We start from the raw sequence: 22,377 nt of genomic DNA, 5'->3' as shown, positions 1-22,377 counted from the left end.
ATGTTTCTGGGTTGACAAAAAAGCCTTTATTCCTCAAATTTTACAGTTTTTACAAAATAATTCCTAAAATTCCAATTTTGTAGGTTTTACGATTTAGTCCCTAGAATCCAAATTTTCACTGTTCTACAATTCAATCCTTAAAAAATAATTTATTCATTCTAAAAACAGCCCAGAATTTCCATAATTTAAAAATAAGTCCCTTTTACCAAAATTTTCAAATTTTATAATCTTTACAATTCGGTCCCTGTAACCTTGAATCTTATCAATCAATGTTCTCTTTTCAATTTTCATATCCTATAATCATACAAATTAATTTATGCATCTAAATTCTATATTTTCACATCCCAATTCTCATAATTCTAACATTTCAATTTTTATAATTTAGCCCTTATTTCAATTTTTTATCAAATTAACTACTTAACATACATACATATACATACATATATATATTCATCCAAACAATGTAAAACTAAATATTTACCACTTCAAACATAATAACTACACAAGTCCATCATTTAGAATAACTATTTCCAATTTCAAATATTCATAGTAAAATAACCCTCACTTTCTTACTTTTAATTATTCAACGCCAAATTTTTCATAATATCATTCATCATTCACTTCATACATAAACATAATACATTTCATCACTTTAAACATAGAAAAATAATTATGCATACTTAATTCTTACAATTTCACATCAAATTATACAATTAAATAAATATAATATAATAATTTAAGCAACTTACCCATGTTTTCTCTCACTTCTATCTTCCTCGTCATGCTTCCATGTTTCGTTTAAAAGAACACTCTTGAATCAGGCTTTGGTGTGAAATCTCATTTTAATTTCATGAAAATTTCAAATATTTTAAGTTAAAATGAGACCAAATCGAATAAATTAGATTTTTTTTTTCCTTTTCTAAAGATATTCTTGAACAAAACCATGACACTCACCCAAAACTCAGCCAACAGACCTTTCTATAACGATGGAAAAATCTCCTTTTTTCTCGATTTTTCCTTTCTTTTCTTTGTTTTTCTCTCTCTCTTTCTTTCTTTCATTATTATTATTATTATTATTATTAGTTGTTTTCTATTTCTTCCATTTGTCCCTTTTAATATGTAGAAAAATCTATATTTTTTTCTTTCAATTTAATCTTTTAATTATCAACCAATCAAAGTTCACCACATTTTTTTTCTTAATTTCTACGAATTTCTTTCTCCTTTACACCTCAACATTTAGGTATTCTAATATTATAATTATGTTTTCAAATATCTATTAAAAGTAAAAAAAAAATTGCATTTGAGTTCTTCTTCCATAAACTGAAAAATTACACTTTAATTAATCTAGTTCATATCTCAATTTTCCAGCTCCATCTATCAAATCATAACCATCTATTCATAATAAATATTTTGCAAATGTTTACCCTTTCTTTTTCTAAATTTGCCCTTTTCTTTTCTAAAATGATAAATTTACACTTTTAATCTTTCACGAAATTTAAGTTTAATCTTTACTAAAATTTTACTATTCATACTTTAATTTCCAATGTAAAATTTTGACTCTACTATCGTCATATAATCAATAGACATTTACCTTTTAGACCAAACCAAGCTTAACCATATAATAGATTAGTATCATATTTAAACCCGACCTGATGCAATAAATACTTCTAATTCTACACAGTCCTTGTTGAGTCCGAAGTTTCCTCATGCAGCCCCTTAACTTCTTCCTTTCCGGACAACAAATTCATCACAAAAGCATCCCAATTTTCTTTTTTTTTTTGAAACAATGTTCATTTATTTTCATGCCTGGTAACCGATTAAAGAACGAAAATGTTGTCTAATTATGGGTTTTTGGTTGTGTGAGAATTCGAAGCAACAACCATTTTCTGGATTGTGTACTACCATTTACAAGGGAATTAATGTACATAAATATGCATTAGTTTTGCCAAACAAGGCTGTGACGCAGAAACAAAACGAGACAGCAAGAATGGAGTGTTGATGGACACGAATCTGTCAACAAAACCCTCCAAACTGGACAGCATTCAGCTGCCTCCACAGTAGGGCAAAACTTGAATTTCTGTCTCCTATGGATGAAATGCTTTGCAGCATACCTGCATCACAAGTTCATGCAACTACGCTTTTTTACAGATTCCTTTCATAAGGTTCAAGCCATGGAAATCCCAGAAAATCAAACACCTCCTTCTCGGTCTCCAATTTCAGACTTGCGGTACCTCTTGAACCCTACAAATGAATTCACATGAATTGATCCACAGAACACAGATTTAGCTAAATTAACACAGCAAAATTGAAAAATTACCCGTTTACTGCCTGAACCATGAGTAGCTGGAAACAGACCTGTATCATCAAGTCTATATCCTTTAGATTCTGCTAGCAGTCTCAACCTGCACTAAAGGATCGATGTCAGCGTCTACATGTATCTGCTTGTTCGCAACAATTAAGAGATGCAATCAAGAAACAAACAAAGAAAATACATATGAACCATAACTCATTAATCCTCCATAATGCCATCAAGAAATCTCTTCCATTGTATGAATAGTAACATAAACATGGTTCGTTTAGATTTGCAAGGGAGAAAGAATAACAAAATGGTTCTAATAACAATATAAGCCTCACTCAGATACAAGAGGCAGGTGAAATTAGCATAGAGCAGGTAACCCAATGGAACGGGAAGTAAATTAGCTCTATACCCAGTTATAGAAACTAAACTTGTAAGGTGGAGAGTCTAATAGTATATAAGACACATTCAGCTACAAACGGTAGGAAGTGACTTTTGACACCAAAAAAGACCCAGCAATGTTAGTGAATCAGATTATTTCAACAGCATTTGTTGATAACACTATCTATCAGCAAAAACCATACAAGGAATACTCATATATGCTACAATAAAATTACCATCCATCAGCTAGCAACACAATTATACCAACAAGTGGTATGTCACATCCAATAAATAGTATATCTTGAATGTATTGCACCAATCCAATGTTGACGTTCAAACAAGCAATGTTAGCATGATGATAATGCCCAAAACCACAAAAACCAACAGCAAGCTAATTCTCATACTAGTTCATTCTTTTGGTAATGAATATACCTTCTATTTAACACATCATTCCCAGTCCATGCTATTAGTCCAAATGCATATATGTCCCTCGGATATACCTGCAAAGTAGAAATATAGCATCAAAGCAAATTACTGAATTATACTGTAACTTGCAAACTATAACATGAGAATAATCATGGCATAAAATTCAACATGGCTTGATAAGACTAGTAAGAAGATAAAAATAAAGAAGTTTTCCATGACCTGAGAAAGCAATGTCACGAATTAAGCAAATCATGCTCAATAAGAATGCAATGATGACATTTCACTAAAATGCAAGAGAAATCGTTGTTACTAACCATCTTATCCTTCTTTTTTTCCATTTTCATGAATAATTCTGATTACAGTATAAAGATCAACAAGCTACCTTAAAGTCTATGCGGCGCCTGAGCTCTCGTCCAGGATAAGTGCAAAGACCAAAATATGTATCAACACCTGAATCAGTACCCTATTCGCATAACATAGAGAAGTAAAGATGAAATGCAATGAAATTTAGGAAACATTAGAACAGGAGTCAAGAAAATTCAACACATTACAGATCAGACATCAAGTATTTGGTACTAAAATCAAGAAATAAACAACAGCTACCCTATCGGAAAAGTCAAATAAGCAACTTGAATTACAACTTCAGTCTTCAACAGAATCAAGTTAGCTAATTTTGCTTTTGCAATTGAATTTTTCATAGAAAGTACCAAGTCTAAAATCTTCAGTATCACCTTTTAGGTTTTCTTCTCATCAGTTTATTTTATACCAAACAAAGCATTTAACTTCTTGTAATTGAACTTGGCTATCTATAAATTGTTGACTCTGCAAGTCTTGTAACAACAGGTAATATCTTGGTATTAAACACTAATAAAAGGCCATCATTCTGTAACCTTACACAACCCAACTAGGAGCAATTATAATTTGCCACTATTTGCTTAGTAGAAGCATGTTTCTTGTATGCAACTCAGGGAACTGACAAGCCTAAAATTACAAGTACATATTAGCGCATCATGCATGACTGCCCTCATCATCAGTATAGCGTGAGTAAATACAAACAATAGAAAAAACATTTACCTCTTCACTATGGGTACTAAAAATCAAATCTTCCCTTAATAACTTCATCTCTTTTAACCGCTTGACATAATTTTGCAGAAAACCTTTATGGCTGAAATCAGAAAGCAATCAATCCCATTTGTTGCAACTAACACCATAAATTGTTAAGTAGAGAGTAGGAAAACCACAACAGGTAATACGCATATTGATATATACGAGTTAGGAAGAAAAAGGAGAAATGAAAACAGACCACATCTTTTGAACATATATTTGCAGGAAAATATCATAGGAAACTGAACTCAGGGATGCAGCTACAGACTGGAAATCATACGTAGAAAGCCATTCAACTTATTAATAGGATAATAATAATCTTGCCTAAACCACTAGATAATTTATTAACGTGGAGCCTTCCTGATGTGGTTGCACGAGAAAACATGGTCAATAGAATTAAGACTGAAAAATGTAAAAAGAAGTTGGAACTCCAGAAAACATAGCATTATAGAGAACATCTCTAGTTTCTCTCTATAATTCAAAGAAAACAATAATAAGAATAATAATGTTCTTGGTTGTAAAGCTTCCAATTTATTATACTAGACTTTCTTGCAAGTTACTAAGCTTTCTTGCAATTAAAGTTTTATTCCTAATTAAACCTTAAAAATAACTAATAATCTTAGCCCTGAATTTAAATCCTATAGATATCTTATAATCCTAGCCGTCCATAATATAAGACAAATAACAAAATAATATAATATTAAAATTAAAAGCGCATGCATTATTCTCCCCAGGATGGAAAACTTAATTCGAACGAGAAAACTTTTATTCTTGTGTTCTTTACTCTTGTTTATGCTTCTTGTGCAATTCACCCAACAACTGATTAGTGTTCTTTTGAGATTCTTCAACAGCTTTTGATAAATCTTGCATGCGTTTCTTGTACAATTCTAGACTAGGAGGCTCAAAATAGCTCGAAACATCTCCATTTACAGAGCCATTAGCAACAACCCAAGATTTTTGAGTAATGACGTACATGACATCATTTATATGCGCTTGAAGAGCAATATAAATGTCTTCCCCCTGTTTAATAGGAATACACGAGGAACACCAGCAACTCACATCTTGAAAATGCAGCAGCATTGCTGCTGCCAAACTGCATCAATTCTCTTAATTTAGCTGTTGTAAAAACTCCTCGGGAACAGTAAGAAAAAGGTGAACCCCAAGCTTGTTGATACCCAAAATTGTCTGTCCAGGTAAAAGTCCAATTGGATCATCAATTTTGCGAACACCGAAGAAATTGAACTCCTATAAGGAAATGTCCTTGATAGTAGAAATTGTTGACTTGCCTTATCTTTTGTAAGATGTTCCATTAAATGGTAACAAGAAATAATATTCAATTCCCACTCTTGTCTTGCTCAAGCAATTACAATTTGTCTAAGGACTCGTTCTAGGAGAGTATTCCTATCAGTGCATGCTTCAGGGCTACCAACAAATCCAATCTCAGCAAAAATTTGTAATGTAGATAATTGCACAGCGTCATCTCTTCCAACAGGATAATCTCCCAAAAGTAATCATGTTGTAATTGAAAATAGGAAAGCTACACAAACATTGGATCCTCTATAGCTTCTTCTTTAATACGAGTTCGAGTGTAATATTTTGCTTTGATCCTTAGCTGCGTTGACTTTTGCCAGGAGGTCACTTATATATTTATTATCATCTAACACAATGTATTTCTCATTCCCGGGATCAGGAGATTTGGAACTGGTAACAACTTTACGACATTCAGACGAATATGTTGTCCAGATGCCAAGGAAAACAATCATGTGATTATATCAACAGCAATGTGAGCAATACAGATAACAGAAACCCACTTAAGTTTTACTTCATAGCTAATTAATAGAGTTAACAAGTTAAACATGTAATACTTGTCCTTTTTCTTTTTTAAAATGATTAGTAGAATGCAGTTTAGAAGCAGATAAGTAGAATAATTAGATTTTTAAACAAAATCAATTAACTAGGAAAAGTAAGGACAGAAGCCAAAGAAGGAATTAGAATTTAAACCTTTTTCCATCAGGATGTGTAATTACAATGTCTAAATCTCCACAGGAAGCTTTTCCACGTCTATATGATCCCCCACATACAACAACCATCTTCAAGAGAAATATCAGAAAAAATTAAAGGATTCACATAGACATTGTTAAGCCAATGACATAATGTCTAATCACATGATTGCTGCTTAAGGTAAGGCTGTGAAATATACATCTTGATACATATAAAGTCAAATAGCAGCATATATTATTCTAAAAACAGATTCCAGTAGGTGCAAATACCATTAAACAACAATAATATCTGCTTGCAATTTAGTCCTAGTAGAACCCTATTCCTAAAATCCAATCAGATGACGCATCAAAGGAAATCCTACAACCTACTAGAATTCCCTGACCTTTTTGATTAAAGAACATAGTTCATTCTACCATCAACAAGTTGATCCAGACTGAGGGAATGGGATTTAATCCAATCCTCTCAAGTTTTTGCCTTTCTGAACTTGCAATACAGGTCCATTCTTATGTTTATACAGTTCCCTAATAGATTAGATGCTTGTGCTGATTGTGGGACTAACAGAGGCTGCTTTTCCTAGAGTTTGATTAGCAGCTACTATCATTCCCTTTCATGTGTAAACTAAAAACTCCAAAAGTAAAGTTGATTTAATATGATGTTGCAGGCTTATTTCATGAACACACTAGGTTTCAGTACAAGAAACAATACTGCTGAAGTACAATTTAATCAAATGTTTCATGCCTTATGAATCTCTTACAGCTAAGAGACAAGCTTAAGTGTACATTAAAATTTTCAAAAATAATTCAAGTAATAGGCAACTGCACCATTATAATTATGGGTGTAAACAAGTCAGGCTCCTCATGTGCAAAAATAGTGTTCAATGTACATATTTACAATTTACCAAACACAAACAAGTCGAGCTTCAATGGCTCAAGTAAATTGCAAGTGGGGTTCAAGCAAAGACAAATGAAGCTCGGTCAAGCTCGAACCAAATTTAAAGTCTCAAGATTTTGGATCAGCCAACTTTGAGCTGGGCGATGTATTGATTTGACAGTTCAAGTATATCCCTAATTATAAAACAAAATGAATAATTGACCAAATGACTTTATTTCTCAATTAACATATAATGGTCAGAGCACCAATATATAAAGCATTTATTATTAATTTCATAAGTTTTTTTTTTTTTTTGGAGTAGCCCTGTTGAGGATCTTTGATTTATTTGACAGCATTGAATAGCTAACCTTTAGGAATTATAACGGATTTTTAGAGATTCTAATTAGAGATATTCTTCCCTTACATGATTCAATGCTTCATTGATATATATATGTACATTTTTCTGAGAAATACATAATTTTGAGTGAGTGTTTCCTTAATATATAGTATTCACCTCTAGTTTCATCATGGTATCAGATGTTTGATCCGTTTTTTGGGATAAATTTTTCTCCTGATTTTCAAAGCTCGTTCCAAAAACCATAGAAACATTGGTACTTTCCACCCTAGCCTTAATTTTCTCTCTCACCGGCCCCACCATTGGAGTCGGCATCCACTCACCGGCGAATCCCTGAAGTCCGGTGACCAGAAGACCCACACATGGGCCTCACATGCCGTCACAAGCTTCTGCATCTTTGTTTCACGTGCCGCGCGTGGCCTTCACCTGTTGCCATCGTGTTTTTTTTCCAACATCATCGCAATGCTCTTTGCTCCCTTCCGATCATTCTCCTCTGATTGGTGGTGTATTTCAGCTAAGTTTTTTTTGTGTGGGATCTCTTTTGTGTTTTTATTAGTGGTTTTTGTTATAATTTTTTCAAGCAGATTTTTTTTGGGTATTAGTTAATTTTTTCAGCATTATGTTGAAAGACGAGAAGCTTCTGATTCCAACCAATAATCCCTCATTGCAAATTAGTCCTGTTACGCTTGATGGACATAATTACCTTGCTTGGTCAAGGTCCTACTTGTTGTTTATCAAGGCTCGTGGATTGTAGGGATACATCACCAGCAACACATTGAAGCCTGAACTCATTGATTCAACTTTTAGTCAATGGGATTCAGCGAACTATCTTGTTGTGGCATGGCTTATCAACTCTATGCAATCTCATATTTTCAAAACTTATTTGTTGCTTGATACCATGGAAAAGATTTGGAATGTTGTTGCTCACACCTACTCTCGTATTGGGAATGATGCGCAAGTTTTTTAGATTCGTAATAAAGTCCATGGTACAAAACAAAGGAGCTAACGATTTCTCAATATTTTGTTGAATTAAGTGGCTTGTGGGAGGAACTTGATTATTATTAAGTTTTTCAGGTGACTTGTACTAGTGATGCCGGGAAATTTTAAAAGATGGAGGAGCGCGTTTTTGATTTCTTGGCTAGGTAGAATACAGAGTATGATCAGATTCGGGTTCAAGTTCTTGGCAAAACTCCGTTCCTTTCTCTCCATGAGGCATACTCTTATGTACAATAGAAGAAGAGTCGACATGTTGTTATGCTCTATAATCCACCTAATGAGAAAGTTGACCTCATTGCTAACTAGGATGGCCCATCGAGTGGTAAATCAAACAAGGATCACTTGACATGGGACTACTGTAGTAAGCCTCGGCACTCTAAAGATTTGTGCTCGAAGTTACATGGTCGCCCCGCTCGAGGTCGTGGTGGAAAGTGAGGGAGTAATTCTCAGTCTCAAGCAAATCTGTCAAACTTTGTGACAATAAAGGACAAGTCCACTTATACTGGGAGTTTTACCTCGGACGAGATTCAACATCTCCGACATCTCGTCTCAATTGGACTCTAGCTCAGGTGCTAAGTCTAATCATGCCGAATCAGGTATTATTTCAAATGCATCATCTACTTCTGAATTTTAGATTATTAATTCCGATGAGAATAAACATATGACAAGGTCAAACAAAAGTTTATTTAACTATACTACTTGTCCATCTAAAAATAGTGTGCGAATAGACATATGATAGGGCCAAACAAAAGCTTATTTGACTATACTACTTATCTATCTAAAAATAGTATGTGAATAGTCGATGACTCCCTTACCTCCGTATCTGGAACAGATTCTATTGTTTGCACTCCCAATATCACTTTATCCTCCGTCCTCCATGTCCCTAAATTTTTTGTTAACCTTTTATTTGTTAGTACTATCACTAAAGCCTTAAATTGTAAACTTGAATTATTTCCTGATCATTGTGTGTTTCTGGACCTCCAGACAAGGAAGACAGTTGGTAGTGGTAGATTGTGTGATGGCTTATATCTTCTAGGTCGATCGTCAAGTATGTCTCAAACTTTATTTGGAGAGAATAAAGATGTCAACCGGGAGATAATTTAGTGGCATAGGTAGTTAGTACATCAATCATTTACTGTTCTTGCCAAGATGTCTCCTACTTTATTTTCAAGAACTCAGTTGGATTCTTCAGTTTGTGATGCATATGAGTTTGCTAAGCATACAAGAAATAGTTATCATTTACGTAATAATATAAGTATTGTTCCTTTTGAGATTATTAATTCTGATGTTTGGGCCCTACTCGCCTTACTTCTTTACCTAGTAATCGTTGGTTTGTTACATTAATTAACTATTGCACTCGGATGACATGGGTTTTTTTATTGAAGTCCAAAAGTGATGTTTTCTCGTATTTCCGTTCTTTCCATAAATTGACTACTACTCAGTTTGGTGCTAAGGTTAAGATTTTGCAAACTAATAATGGAACCAAGAATAACTTTAATGATTATTTAGAATCATATGAGATTCTACAACAGACCAGTTGTCCTGATACAAGTGCATGGTGTTGTCGAAAGGAAAAATCGACATCTTTTGGTGGTTGCTAGATCACTTATATTCACTACGAACCTCCTAAAGCCTTACTGGGGGGATGCAATTTTAGTTGCTACTTATCTCATTAATCAAATGTCTCTTAGAGTCCTTAATTTTAAATGTCTCACAGAAATCTTACAGGGCAAAACGGATTATCCGATTTCACCAAGGTCTTTGATTGTATTTGCTTTGCCCATATTCGACATGGGAGCAAACTGGATACTCTCCCACACAAAAGGTTATTATCCACCATCTAAAAAGTATTATGTAAATATGGAGGTAACATTTCGTTAAGATGAATCCTACTTTTCTTCATCACAACCATCTCTTTAGAGAGAGGTTATTAAAAATGAAGAGAAGACACTTTTCTCTGTTACTCTTTCGAGGGAGCATTTAGTTCCAGCAGAAACTTTGGTTCAAGAGAAGACTAGTGGAAGGTTGTTGAATAGGCCTGATTGAAGAACATACACTAGAAAAGGCAAGAAAGAAGATGTCATCATACAATCTAATCTGTGCCATGACTCTTCATTGTCAGGTGAGTCTTCTTTACCTGAATTTGCTATTGATTTAGAATTATCAATAGCCCAGCGAAAAAGTGTTAGAACTTGCACTTTACATCCTATCTCTAACTTTATCTCTTATGATTCCTTATCCCAATCCTAAATATCTTTTACTTTGTCCTTGTTCTCTATGTCTGTTCCACAAGATTGGAGAGAAACTATGACTGATCTAAGATGGAAAAAGGCTATGATTGAAGAAATGCGAGCTCTAGCAAAAAAAATGAGACATGGAAACTGGTTAATCCTCCTGAGAGGCAGAAAATGATTGGCTGCAAATGGGTGTTTACTATCAAATATAAGGCTAATGGTTTAATTGAAAGATCCAAAGTCAGATTAGTAGTGCAAGGATTCACTCAAACTTTGAGTGAGTTTTTCCTCAATATATTAGAGTATTCATCTCTAATTTCATCAAGCCCTTTCTTGCATAGAGGGAAAACAAAAGTAGAAAAGGAAGATATTAGTTGCATTTGTGAGGCAAACACATTATATATGTACAATACATAGTGGCACATCATCAGATAACTTTTCTACCGATAGGACATAGCTTCACTATATTCAAAGTCTAAAGCATCATAGTTCAATCTAAACTTTGAGTGCTCACCCCAGGTAAGATATCTTCTGCTACTTTCTGTAAAACTAATTCCATCTCTTGAGCCTGTTCAACAAGAAAACACATAAAATATTTCCATAAAAATATGGGATAAACCTGAAAATTCTGTCAGGAAAACACTTGGCAGGAACATATAGTCAGACCTCATGCCGTGGGATCCTTGTCTTAATATCATCAAAATATTTCAATCCTATCACTTGAGCATTTGTTAAAGAATCTTCATTCTTCAAATCATCTAATGTACGATGTCCTTTCTCATATAATTTTAGGGCTGTAGCTGGACCAATTCCCCAAACTTCACCAAACAAAGTTATTGTCTTTACCTGCAAAAGATTGAAAAGAAAATGTTGAAAGGTAAATAAATATTAGAAGGCACTTCCTTTCCATAAAATATACCACCAGATATACATGCAAGTCAATCCTTGTAAAGAAGACTTCTTTTGTAAAAATAAGTCCAAAGAAAGAAAAAGAAATTTAGTCTAAAGTCAATTGAAAAAGAACTTTTTATCTTACCTTCTCATCAGTTTCAAAATGCTCCAACTTGGATAACTTTCCGGTAGTCACTATCTCCTGAATCTGCATAATATTCCAATGGCCTGGATAAATATCAGAAGACTAAAAGGTCTATATGTGTTTGAAAATCGCTTAGACGGAACATTTTCTGGTCATCTACACTATGCCCTGTCCCAAATTACTGTCCTTTCAAGGAAAAATTTTAAATGTGAAAATTAAAACAAGTCAACCAAACTGGGCAACAAATGCTGCAAGCAAAATTTTGAACCCCAAACATGTACACTTACATGATCTTGCATTGACTTTCCAATTCCAGGCAGATCTTTTACCTGATCTGCACTTTCAACTTTAAAGGGCAATTTCTCAACAACTGCAATTGCCTTGTAGTAGCTAAATGATCTTCGGTCATCACCCAGCGCTTTTGGTAGAAATTAACCATCACATATTAGATCCTCAAAAAATAACATGTGGCGTACATGTGAAGCAAAACCAAGTCTGACCTCTATATATGTTGACAAGTTTCCCAAATATCTCTGTAATGCCCTTGTTTAAATCTGGCGGACTGTACTGAAAAGATGTTTGCATGCCAACCTAATTGCCAAGCACAGTATAATTTTACAAGGATGAAAACATGAAACTTAAAAGCATACACCTTGCTGTTAAGATGCTAATTTTTAAGGCTATTAATTGCATTAAGCAGAAAAAAAAAAAAAAAAAAAGGAATGGCGACAATAGGCAATTTCCATCTGCACTAACAATGGAACAGGGAACTCACATCCTTATCTTGAGTACTAGATATTTCAGGACTGCTAGTTAGGGAGCTGGGAGAGTGGGGCTCAGTATTTGATGCCCAAGATACAGAGTTTGTTTCTATATCCCCTTTCTTTTCTTCATTAGTTTGTTTTGTCTCCTCATGTGAGGATTTCATTCTTTTGCAATGTGAATGTTCATCATAGCTGGAAGAATTCCTGTTGGCTAGTTTAGGCTTCAAACTCTTGTCAAATATATCGAACCCTTCAGGATCCACTTTCAGAATGTAGAAATCCTCAGAAACCTTTTCACCAGCTGCCAGGCTTTCCTCCAACCACTGATACAAAAGAACATGCTGCAACAAGTAGTTTTTGCAAAACAGCTTCTACTTCAAGTAAGCACCTTAGGGATAAACTTCAACATATGTACTACTCATTCAAAAGTAACTATTCAAATGATAATTATGTAATTTGGAAGAAGGATGTGAAAGAGTAAATTTGGATTTTGTTTGCTATATAAATTGTGAGAATTAAATGTTACTATATACAATTTACCTGAAGTTCAATTCCTATATATTTTAAACGGTATAATAAGATTAAGTTAATAAATTCAAATTCACAAATGCCAGTAAGTTCTTCAAATAAACCACAATGTTGTTTTTTTCTAAAAATGAATTCCAAAATTTGGATTTCAATTTCCTTTGTTTATATACTTTGCGGGAGTGAAAGACATATAATATGTGTATATTAGTTAAGATTCAATATGTTTATACATTAGAAAGGCATACACATAAGAATTTCAAATTCACAAATATCTGTAAGAGTTTCAAGTACACTGCTAAATTAAATATATAAATTTGAAAATTCATCATTAATGTTACATTTGCATGTGTTTTATTATACAATCTACACAACTTATCAAATCTTTTTTTTTTTCTCTTTGAAATCAAAATTCCCAAACACAACCTAAAGAATTCATGAATTTTTAAAATAACCATTAAAGTAATAATCACATGTTCTTTATCAGTTTAAAGAATTCAAATTCCTTCTTTGTGATACATTTTACCAAATGCAATATTAGCAAATTAAAAAGAAAAGAAAAAAAGGTGATTCTTAATCAAAAGAAAGGTTGCAATTTTCCCCAAGCAAAGGCAAAAGTTAATATAATTTTTACAGAAGTTAGCAATAACAAGGAATTTTCCATGATATCTTTGAAATACTATCAAATTAAAAGATGAGAAAGAGTACTGACCCCTTTGAAGCGAGCCAATCGGTCGCCATCGACGTGGTGAAAAAGAGCATCTGAGCTGATAGCAAAAACATGACTGACTTTTTCGGACAACTGAGTCTCGACCTTAGCTCCCATTTGTACCAGCTTTTGCTTCCAAATCTAGAATTAATCACAAGGAAACAATATAAAAATGGTGCCAAGTAAATGGGATGTTATGGTAATGGTAATAGAGAGTGAAGAGACCTGTAAACGAACAGACTGGACGCCATCTTCGATTAAGAAAACCGTCATACCGGCGAACATTCCTTGTGGATCGAGGGACGGAGACTTTCTTTTGGTTCGCTTGGGTGCCATATTTTTTCATCTTCTGGTTCTTTCAGCAATCTTCATAGAATAGGTATGTGACCGTACGAGGGAAAAAGATAAAAGGGTCAAACCGAAATTAGATAGTAGTCTGAGATAATAAGTAAGAAACAGAGAAGAAGAACGAGAAAATAGAAGGACGAAATACAAAGAGAACAAGAACAATAGAGAGTTTTGTTTTAGAAATTTCTCGAAAATTCTATGTATGCAAAATATATACATATATCCGAATTCGACCTCCGACCCAATCTGGAATATGTTTTTAAAAGAATCGAGTTAGATGGAGAGGTTGGGTGAATTTAGAAAAATAATTGAATCGATTTGAGGGCTAAATTAACTCCGTATTCAGAAATCCTTTTATAATTGTCACATAGCATTTTTAAAAATTTTGGAAATTCATTGTTTTTAGAAAGAGGATGAAATAGTGTACTTAATCAGTTGTTTTGTTATTTTTATTTTAGGTTTGATTATTTTTCTACTCATATTTATTTTATTTTATTTTATATTTAAAATCTTTATATTTTTAATTAATATGTTTTTAATATATTATTATTTTTGGTTAAATACTTAAATAATAATGATTTTATCTTTGAGACTCATATTCAATTCCTTCTTCTAAATATATTTATGATTTTTATTTCAAGTTATTTCAAGTTTTTTTTAATTTTAATTAATAAATATTTTTTTCAATTTTTTTATTTTTAATTTCTCTTTTAATTAATAATTCTTTTATTGATAAACTTAAATATTTAATATATAATTATATAATAAAATATATATTGCTTATATCATTATCTTAAAAATATTTGAAATTAATAACTCCTCTATATATAATATAAACATCAACTAATTTGTTTTTATATATTTTCTTATTATATAATATTTATATGTCAAATGTCTATTTTCTTCATGTGTTTAGTTATTTCTAATATTATAAAATGAAATAATTATTTCAAATATATTTATTATTTTTATATGTAAAATATTTCAAATATCATTATTTTTTCATCTACATTGTGGGTATGATCTTTCAAATAATTTTATATGTGCAATATTTCAATTATTATTTCAAATATTATTATGTTTATATGTGAAATGTTTTAAATACACACAAAAATACATAATACTAATATTTACTACACTCATGATATGGATTGAAAAATAAATATTATACATATAAAATTATATTTACTAAAAATAATCATATTTTTAATAATATATTTATCAATTAAAATAATAATAATAAGCTTAAAATAACATGAAATAAAAATTACAAATGTATTTAGAAAAGGAGAATTGAACTTGGTCTCAACGATAAATGTAACCATTTAGCCATATGAACTAATATGTTAAAAACATTAATTAAAAATATAAAAAGCTTAAAACAAAATGAAATAAAAAATATAAATATGAGTAGAAGAAGAATCGAACTTGAGACTTGAGGACAAAACCATTAATAATTAACCATCTGACCAAACAAACTTGTAACATCCCGATTTTGGACCTAGTCAGAATAGTGGTTTCGAGACCACAAATCTAAAGTAGAAATAATTATTTTATAATATTTTGAGGTCTATGGAATGATTGCATGATTCTGTAAAGGTTTCATGAAGAAATTTTGTGAATAAGTGTTCAATTTAACTTTTAGGACTAAATTGCAAAAGTTGCAAAATATAAAATTCTAGAAGCTTTAAGTATGAAATAGCTTTGAATTATAAATTAGAGGTCCTAAAATAGCAATTTGACCAATTTTCATATTTTTGGATAAAAATGGGAATGAATAGGAAAATTTTGAAAGAAATGCTTTAAGGGCATTTTTGTCATTTGGTTAATAAAAGAATAAAAAGGGAAAATACGTCAAAAAAATTTGTGTCCATCTTCTTCATGTGTGCAGAAATTTCTAAGGGTTCTATAGCTAGGGTTTCTTCAACTTTCAAGCTCAATAGTAAGTGCATCCTAGCCCCGTTTTTAATGCTCTTTAAATTTTTTAAACCCTCGTAACCCGATTTACCTATTTCTAGCCATATTTTGAAGTAGGATTCATGTTTAAAATTTGACCCATGTATAACATGCATGTGTTCTAATGTTTAACGGAAGAATATGAATGTTTGATGTGTGATAAACATCTTTTATTAAGTTATTTCTAGTGAAAATGGCTAAAAAGGACTTATTTGTAAAGTTTGTAAAATGAGTAGTAAGACGTATGATTTAATGAGAAATGTGGGTTGATCTAAGCATCTTATAAGTTCTACTAGGCTTGGGTAATAAAGAAAATGAACAATTTCATTTTATGAGCCTAGGGGAAAATTTGTAATTATGTGAAAGTTTAGAGATAAAATTGTAATTTAGCCAAAGTATGATTTATGGGTTGTTTCGAATAAGGTGATAATTAAATAAGTGAAATTTGCTATTACAGATCAAGAAAAAAAGAGTCCGGACCTAAACCGAGGAAAGAACAAGGTTGTGGACTAAATCGAATAGTTAGGCATATTTTGGTACCGAGGTAAGTTCATGTGTAAATAATTCAACATCATGTTATCATGTATTTGATGTTCTGATATTGCATGAAATGTATATTTATCTCTATGGATTTGATTAATGATGACTCGATGACGATTCGACGAAGAATTGATACCTCAAAATCCCAATTGAACCTTAGGAATAGTTAGGATACGAATGTCATGACATTAGGGTTATGTATGATCCCATGTAAGACCATGTCTGGCACATGGCATTGGCATCGATATGTGATCCCATGTAAGACCATATCTGGGATATGGCATTGGCATCGATATATGATTTCGTGTAAGACCATGTCTGGGGCATGGCATCGATATGAGCCATCGTGTAAGACTATAGTTGGGCTATGGCTTCGATCTGTGATCTGATATAAGACCATATCTGGGATATGCTATTGGCATCTTACTATGTGTATGAGAATTCCCGAGTATCCTTTAGTATTCCAAGTGGTTCAATGGGTAATCCAAAGATTATGTCAAAGAGATGACAAGGTATGATCATGTTGAAAGGGTACAGGTATGTACCCAAAGCTCATAAATATTGAAATTATGAATGGATAAGACCTCGGTAAGAAGTGACTGAATGAATTATGATCATGAGTTTTATTGTACAATATGTAAATGACATCACTTAAAATGTACTTATGAAACTTGATGACATTGTGATAAATATTATTGTGTTATGGGTATAATAATGCATGGTTAATGTTGTTAATTATTTACATGCAAACTTATTAATCTTTATGCTTACTCCCCCTTTTTTTCCCATTTTCTTATAGTATCGCCAAGCTAGCTCAGGGATTGAAGGACGTCGGAGCTCGATTCACACTATCAAACTAATCTTTTGGGTATAGTAAATTCAAGTATTTTGAGTATGGCGTGTATAGGGACTTGGTCTTTTGTTATATGTCATATTGGTTTAGCCAAATGTGTTGGCTTATAATGTTTTGATGATTCATTTTGTATATGGCCATGAGATATGGCTCATATTAATTATGGGGATGTAATCCTATTCGTATATGCATGCATGTGCTAAGGTCACTCATGATGTGGTTAAATTCATTTGGCACGGATGAATTGTGGATATGATCATGGATGTTTGATGATGGAATTGTGAGTAATTGACATAATAACAACTAAGGCATGATTGTATAAAATGGAAGTAAATCGATGTTACATATTGCATGTGATTTGGTAAGCTTGGTCTAAATAAAATATGGAGTCTTGAGCAAGTATAATTGATAAGAAGTTGACATGCATGAACCATGTTTATGGATGTGTAACTGCTCATTTATGCCATGTAAGATGTCATTGAGATGTGTAAGTGTGCATGTGTTATTGAGGGTGACAAAAGGCTTGGAAAATAGCCTCAAAGTTGTTCACACTGGTAAACACATGGGCGTGTGTCTAGACTGTGTGTGACACACAGTCTACCCCATAGGCTTGTGATTCGACCATGTGTCATTTGCACCCTAATTAGGTAAAACAAAATACTCAATAGTAAATACACGGGCAGAGACATGACCGTGTGTCTCAACCGTGTAGAGGACAAGGCCTCAGGACATGCGCGTATGCCGAGGCCTTGTGAAGTTTGCACCTAATTTTTTGAAATTTAATTCACCACACAGCCTAAGCACACGGGTGTGTGATTTGGCCGTGTGACCCTATTTTGTTGATGACGTCATAAACAGAGAGTTACACGGGCTGAAGATACGGGCGTGTCCCAAGCCATACCGGCTTGTGTGATCACACGGCCTACCCACACGGGCGTGTGACCCTTCAAAATAAAAAAATTATCTAAGTGTTGTATAAGTTCCAAAAGTTCTCGGTTTAGTCCCGAACCACACCCAATGTATGTTTTGGGCTTTATGGGCCCGTATAAGGGACAATATGCTTGTGTATGAATGGTTGTAAATTGGGCGAAATTTTATGGCTCGGTTTTGTATGTGTAGCACCCCAAACCCGGCCCAGAAGTTATGATCGGATCCGGCATGCCACATCAAAAACGTTAAAAAAAATTTCCATTCTAAGTCCAGAAAATCGTACTTGATGTTCAAAAGATTAATTCATTACGGATTAAAGTGAATGGAAGCTGTGCACCAGGTAGGAAACCGGAAAGAAGGTGGTGAGTCCATCGGACTGCTTAAGTACCAAGCTCCCTTCGGATCCAATCCTAGACATGCATACCGCCATTGCCACACCTTAATGTCATGAATATTTCTAGGAAACCGATTTGATTAAGTCATTTTTAGGAAAAGTGATTAATTTTGGAAAATACTTTCATTGCGGAAGCTTTGCTTGTTGTCGTGTTATTTTGAAATCAACTGTTGTTTTTGAAAACGCACCCTAAAGCTATCCAATTTCAACAGTTAAAATAAGTAATACCTATCTTAGTAATACATATTAAAACCATCAAAAATAAATAAGCGGCCTTATTACATTTAAAACCCAAAACTTCAAACGTAAATAAAAGGATGTTCAGTTCACGTAAGAAAATCAAACTTTCGAGCGGTGGCCACTCCGAATTCCCTCACGCTCCAATCCCACTATGGTTGGGGATTTCTGCGTGGATGAAAATAAAAGGGTGAGTTTAGGGAAACTCGGTGTGTAAGGAAAACCCATTCAAAGCCCAAGTCACTCAAGCCTATTGGGCCTAAGCCCATTCGAGTAATGAGTGGTATTGGGCGAGCCCTTTTCAGATTACAATAAACGGGCCTTAGCCCTTATTCAGATAACAGAGATGGCCCATAGGCCCATTTCAAAATACATGCAACATCAAGTAAACATATGCAAGCCCATTTGGGTAATAGTGGTACTGGGCGAGCCCTTTTCAGATTATAATAAACCGGGCCTTAGCCCTTATTCAGATAACAAGATATGGCCCATAGGCCCATTTCAAAATACATGCAACATCAGTAAACATATGCAAGCCCATTTGGGAGACTACTCAACCCACCAACCACTACACTCCACCGTACCACCATACACTCCATGTGGGGATAGCTCAACCCACCCAAATTTAACACTCCACAGATTCTGAAATTCTGCGCTCGATTATCGATAAATTGAGGCAAAGCCTCCAAGATCGTGGACAAGCCACTTTCAGTACTTCCTCCGTCAATATCCCAATCCCATGCATCGATAATAACAACATGGCATGCAAGATAAATAACAACGATCAAACATGCATTTAAGTCAATTTAACCTAGGGGTATTTCGGTAATTTATCTCCTAAAGGTAAAACTGTAAATTTTCCACTTTTAAAGGTATTTCAGTAATTTATCTATTTTAGGGTTTTTCATGCATATTCCTACCTTTCACGTACTACAGAATCACGTACCGAGGGTTCTTACCGAATTGGGCCCGTTGGCCTATCATTCCAATTTTGGCCCATTGAGCCCAAAAATATCGAGGGCACAGAAATCATGCACTTTGCAGTCCAAACATTGCAGCTTACCAAAAACATTAATCGATTTACCTCACAAGCATTCGCACACTCGCAAATCTACAAAATACCGGTTTTCGGCATTTCGGCTTTTGCCGATCTAGACTAAGAAAGAGGGTGTTAGTTACACACCTGTTTGCGACGATATGCTGACGAGATCCGCACACAAACCGCCTACAATTGGATTACTAACACGTTCATCTAACTATTCAAATACAAACTACATATTAACCCCTTACAATATTCGGCCAACCACACCTACAGATCATTGTAAGCTTATAAGAAAACAATAAGCAACTCATTAACAAATTTGTGTCAATGTTTACCACATAATCATAATTTCACTGCAAGCTGTCTTCCTGAGCAACAGTCATTAAATCATTTATAACTAGAGCTACGAAACTCCAAATCAAGTGACGTTAATTTTCCCTGAAAATAGACTCATATATCTTCTTTCCATAAAATTTTCAGAATTTTTGGTTTAGCCAATCAATACCAGAATTTTCTCAAAGTTTCCCATGTTTCACTGTTTGACTAATCTGACCACTCTTCATTACGAATCAAATTTCTCATTGTACAGAATTCAAAACATGTTCTAGTTTATTTCATTTGAAACTAGACTCATTAAGCTTTAATTACATAATTTATCCAGCTTCTAATTCATCTCCCACAATTTTTGGTGATTTTCCAAAGTCACGTTACTGCTGCTGTCCCAAGCAGATTTATTACCAAATCACTCTTTCATACACCTATCTTACATGCTTGTTATTTAAACATGTATATCACCAATCAATCATCACATATCTATGATTTTACTTAAGTATAATCTCCATTTCATCATTTTAAAGCACAACATGTTAGCTGATTTTTCCTTTAACATCTAAGGCACATGCATGCTCATTTGTTTGGCTCAACTTCACCTATCTTCCATTTTTCATCAAAAGAACATGAAACAACAACCATTTCCTTCATTTTAATTCATGACTAAATGCTCACAACACAACTAAAAATCAAAATATACTTCAAGAGTTAAGGTAGAATCAAGAAGAACTCATGAACCTCAAAATAGAAGCAAGATACCAAGAACTTACCTTCAATTTTCCTCCTCCTAATGACCGAATACTCAAGAGCTTTCTCCTCTCCTTTCTCTTCTCTAACTTTTAGCTATGATGAACAAAGATGGACAAAACTTTGTTCTTTTCACCCCTTTTTCTTTTAATAAAACTTCATATTTCATCCATTTAATTCTTTAATACAAAAGACATGAAATTCTTATCATGAAACATTTACCTAACCCACATTATCATGAAACATTTACCTAACCCATTATCATGGAACATTTACCTAACCTATTATCATGAAACATTTACCTAACCTATTATCATGAAACATTTACCTAACCTATTATCAATTTGTATCAATTTGTACCATAAATTATGGATATCAAGTGTACATTTTGTCTACAACAATATGATGGCTGGCCACTTCATGTAAAATGGGAGGTTTGTCATGTAAATCCTCCTATTTTGCACTCCTATTTATTTGGCCACTTCAATTTAGCCTATAGCATTTTCAAACATTTTCACATAGGTCCTATTTCATAATTTCACCCCTTTTTCTTATGGAACAAAATTAACTAAAATTGCGGGTTCTATCTTAAGCTTGGGCTTTCTAGAGGCCCACTAACATAATTAAACCTATGCCAACAGTCACAGGATTCTCGAAAATTGGGGCGTTACAGTATGAATGTTTTGTTTTAGTCCGGTAACGCCTCGAACCCTGTCCTGGTGTCGGATACGGGTACGGGTAAGGAGTGTTACAAAACTAATTATATTAAAAAAGTCAGAAAATACAAATTAATGCGTTTTCCCCCACTTTCTCCAAAAACGACCTATTTCTCTAAATTTTTTAAAAAAAAATCAACCTATTTAACCAATAAACTTTTTTTTGACATATATGACCTATTTAGCACGATTTGAGATTTATTTGTCTACTAAGATATTTACAAAAATATTTCTTACATATTTATATATAATATAAAACCAACTAATAAAGGGCTATGAATAAAAATGGGTTAAAATGATGTGGAATTAAAGAAATATGTTGTTGTTGTTTTACATTTATTGGAATACGATGATTTTGGAGAGGTTAACTTAATGATGTGTTCTATAGGATGTGTTTTCACTAAAATTTAATAACTTAACTTCTTTGGTCAAGAGGTTAAATGTTAGTGTTTTTATCATTGAATAATGGGTTCGATTTTTATCCTATTCACATTTATATTTTTTATTTCATGTTATTTTAAGATTTTTTATTTTTAATTAATATTTTTAATACATTAGCTCTTTTGGTTATATATGGTTAGATAATT

The 22,377-nt window shown here is 33.2% G+C and overlaps 1 protein-coding gene across 3 annotated transcripts; it reads right to left on the bottom strand.

Moving 5' to 3' along the window:
- Window positions 1-1,882: 1,882 nt before the first annotated feature.
- Window positions 1,883-14,484, bottom strand: LOC108483063 (DNA polymerase lambda). Of its 3 annotated transcripts, none has more exons than XM_017786250.2 (14): window positions 13,923-14,484; window positions 13,701-13,838; window positions 12,475-12,804; window positions 12,200-12,290; window positions 11,987-12,117; window positions 11,700-11,762; window positions 11,330-11,509; window positions 11,178-11,231; window positions 6,209-6,297; window positions 4,178-4,268; window positions 3,486-3,566; window positions 3,110-3,177; window positions 2,318-2,402; window positions 1,883-2,241 (listed from the first exon to the last, which is right to left on the bottom strand). In XM_017786250.2, the coding sequence occupies exons 1-14, from the start codon at window positions 14,031-14,033 to the stop codon at window positions 2,143-2,145; spliced, it is 1,611 nt and encodes a 536-aa protein (XP_017641739.1). In that variant the 5' UTR covers window positions 14,034-14,484; the 3' UTR covers window positions 1,883-2,142. The 3 variants fall into 3 exon arrangements, with proteins under 3 accessions (XP_017641739.1, XP_017641741.1, XP_052884709.1); XM_017786252.2 differs by having other exon boundaries at window positions 12,475-12,786; XM_053028749.1 differs by lacking the exon at window positions 1,883-2,241 and having other exon boundaries at window positions 2,318-2,407.
- Between the last annotated feature and the right edge of the window lie 7,893 nt (window positions 14,485-22,377).

The sequence above is a fragment of the Gossypium arboreum genome, chromosome 1, assembly GCF_025698485.1.
Source record: "Gossypium arboreum isolate Shixiya-1 chromosome 1, ASM2569848v2, whole genome shotgun sequence".
In the NCBI taxonomy this organism is placed as follows: Eukaryota; Viridiplantae; Streptophyta; class Magnoliopsida; order Malvales; family Malvaceae; genus Gossypium; species Gossypium arboreum.
Note: the sequence above shows the minus strand (reverse complement) of the source record. Positions and strands in the feature narration are given on the sequence as shown.

Excerpts from the sequence above, each read along its gene's own strand:
- LOC108483063 (XM_017786250.2), bottom strand. The coding sequence starts at position 14,033 with ATGGCACCCAAGCGAACCAAAAGAAAGTCTCCGTCCCTCGATCCACAA. Across the intron at positions 2,403-3,109 it reads AATGATGTGTTAAATAGAAG|GTTGAGACTGCTAGCAGAAT; the intron begins GTATATTCATTA and ends CCTTTAGTGCAG. Across the intron at positions 2,242-2,317 it reads ATGGTTCAGGCAGTAAACGG|GGTTCAAGAGGTACCGCAAG; the intron begins GTAATTTTTCAA and ends ATTCATTTGTAG.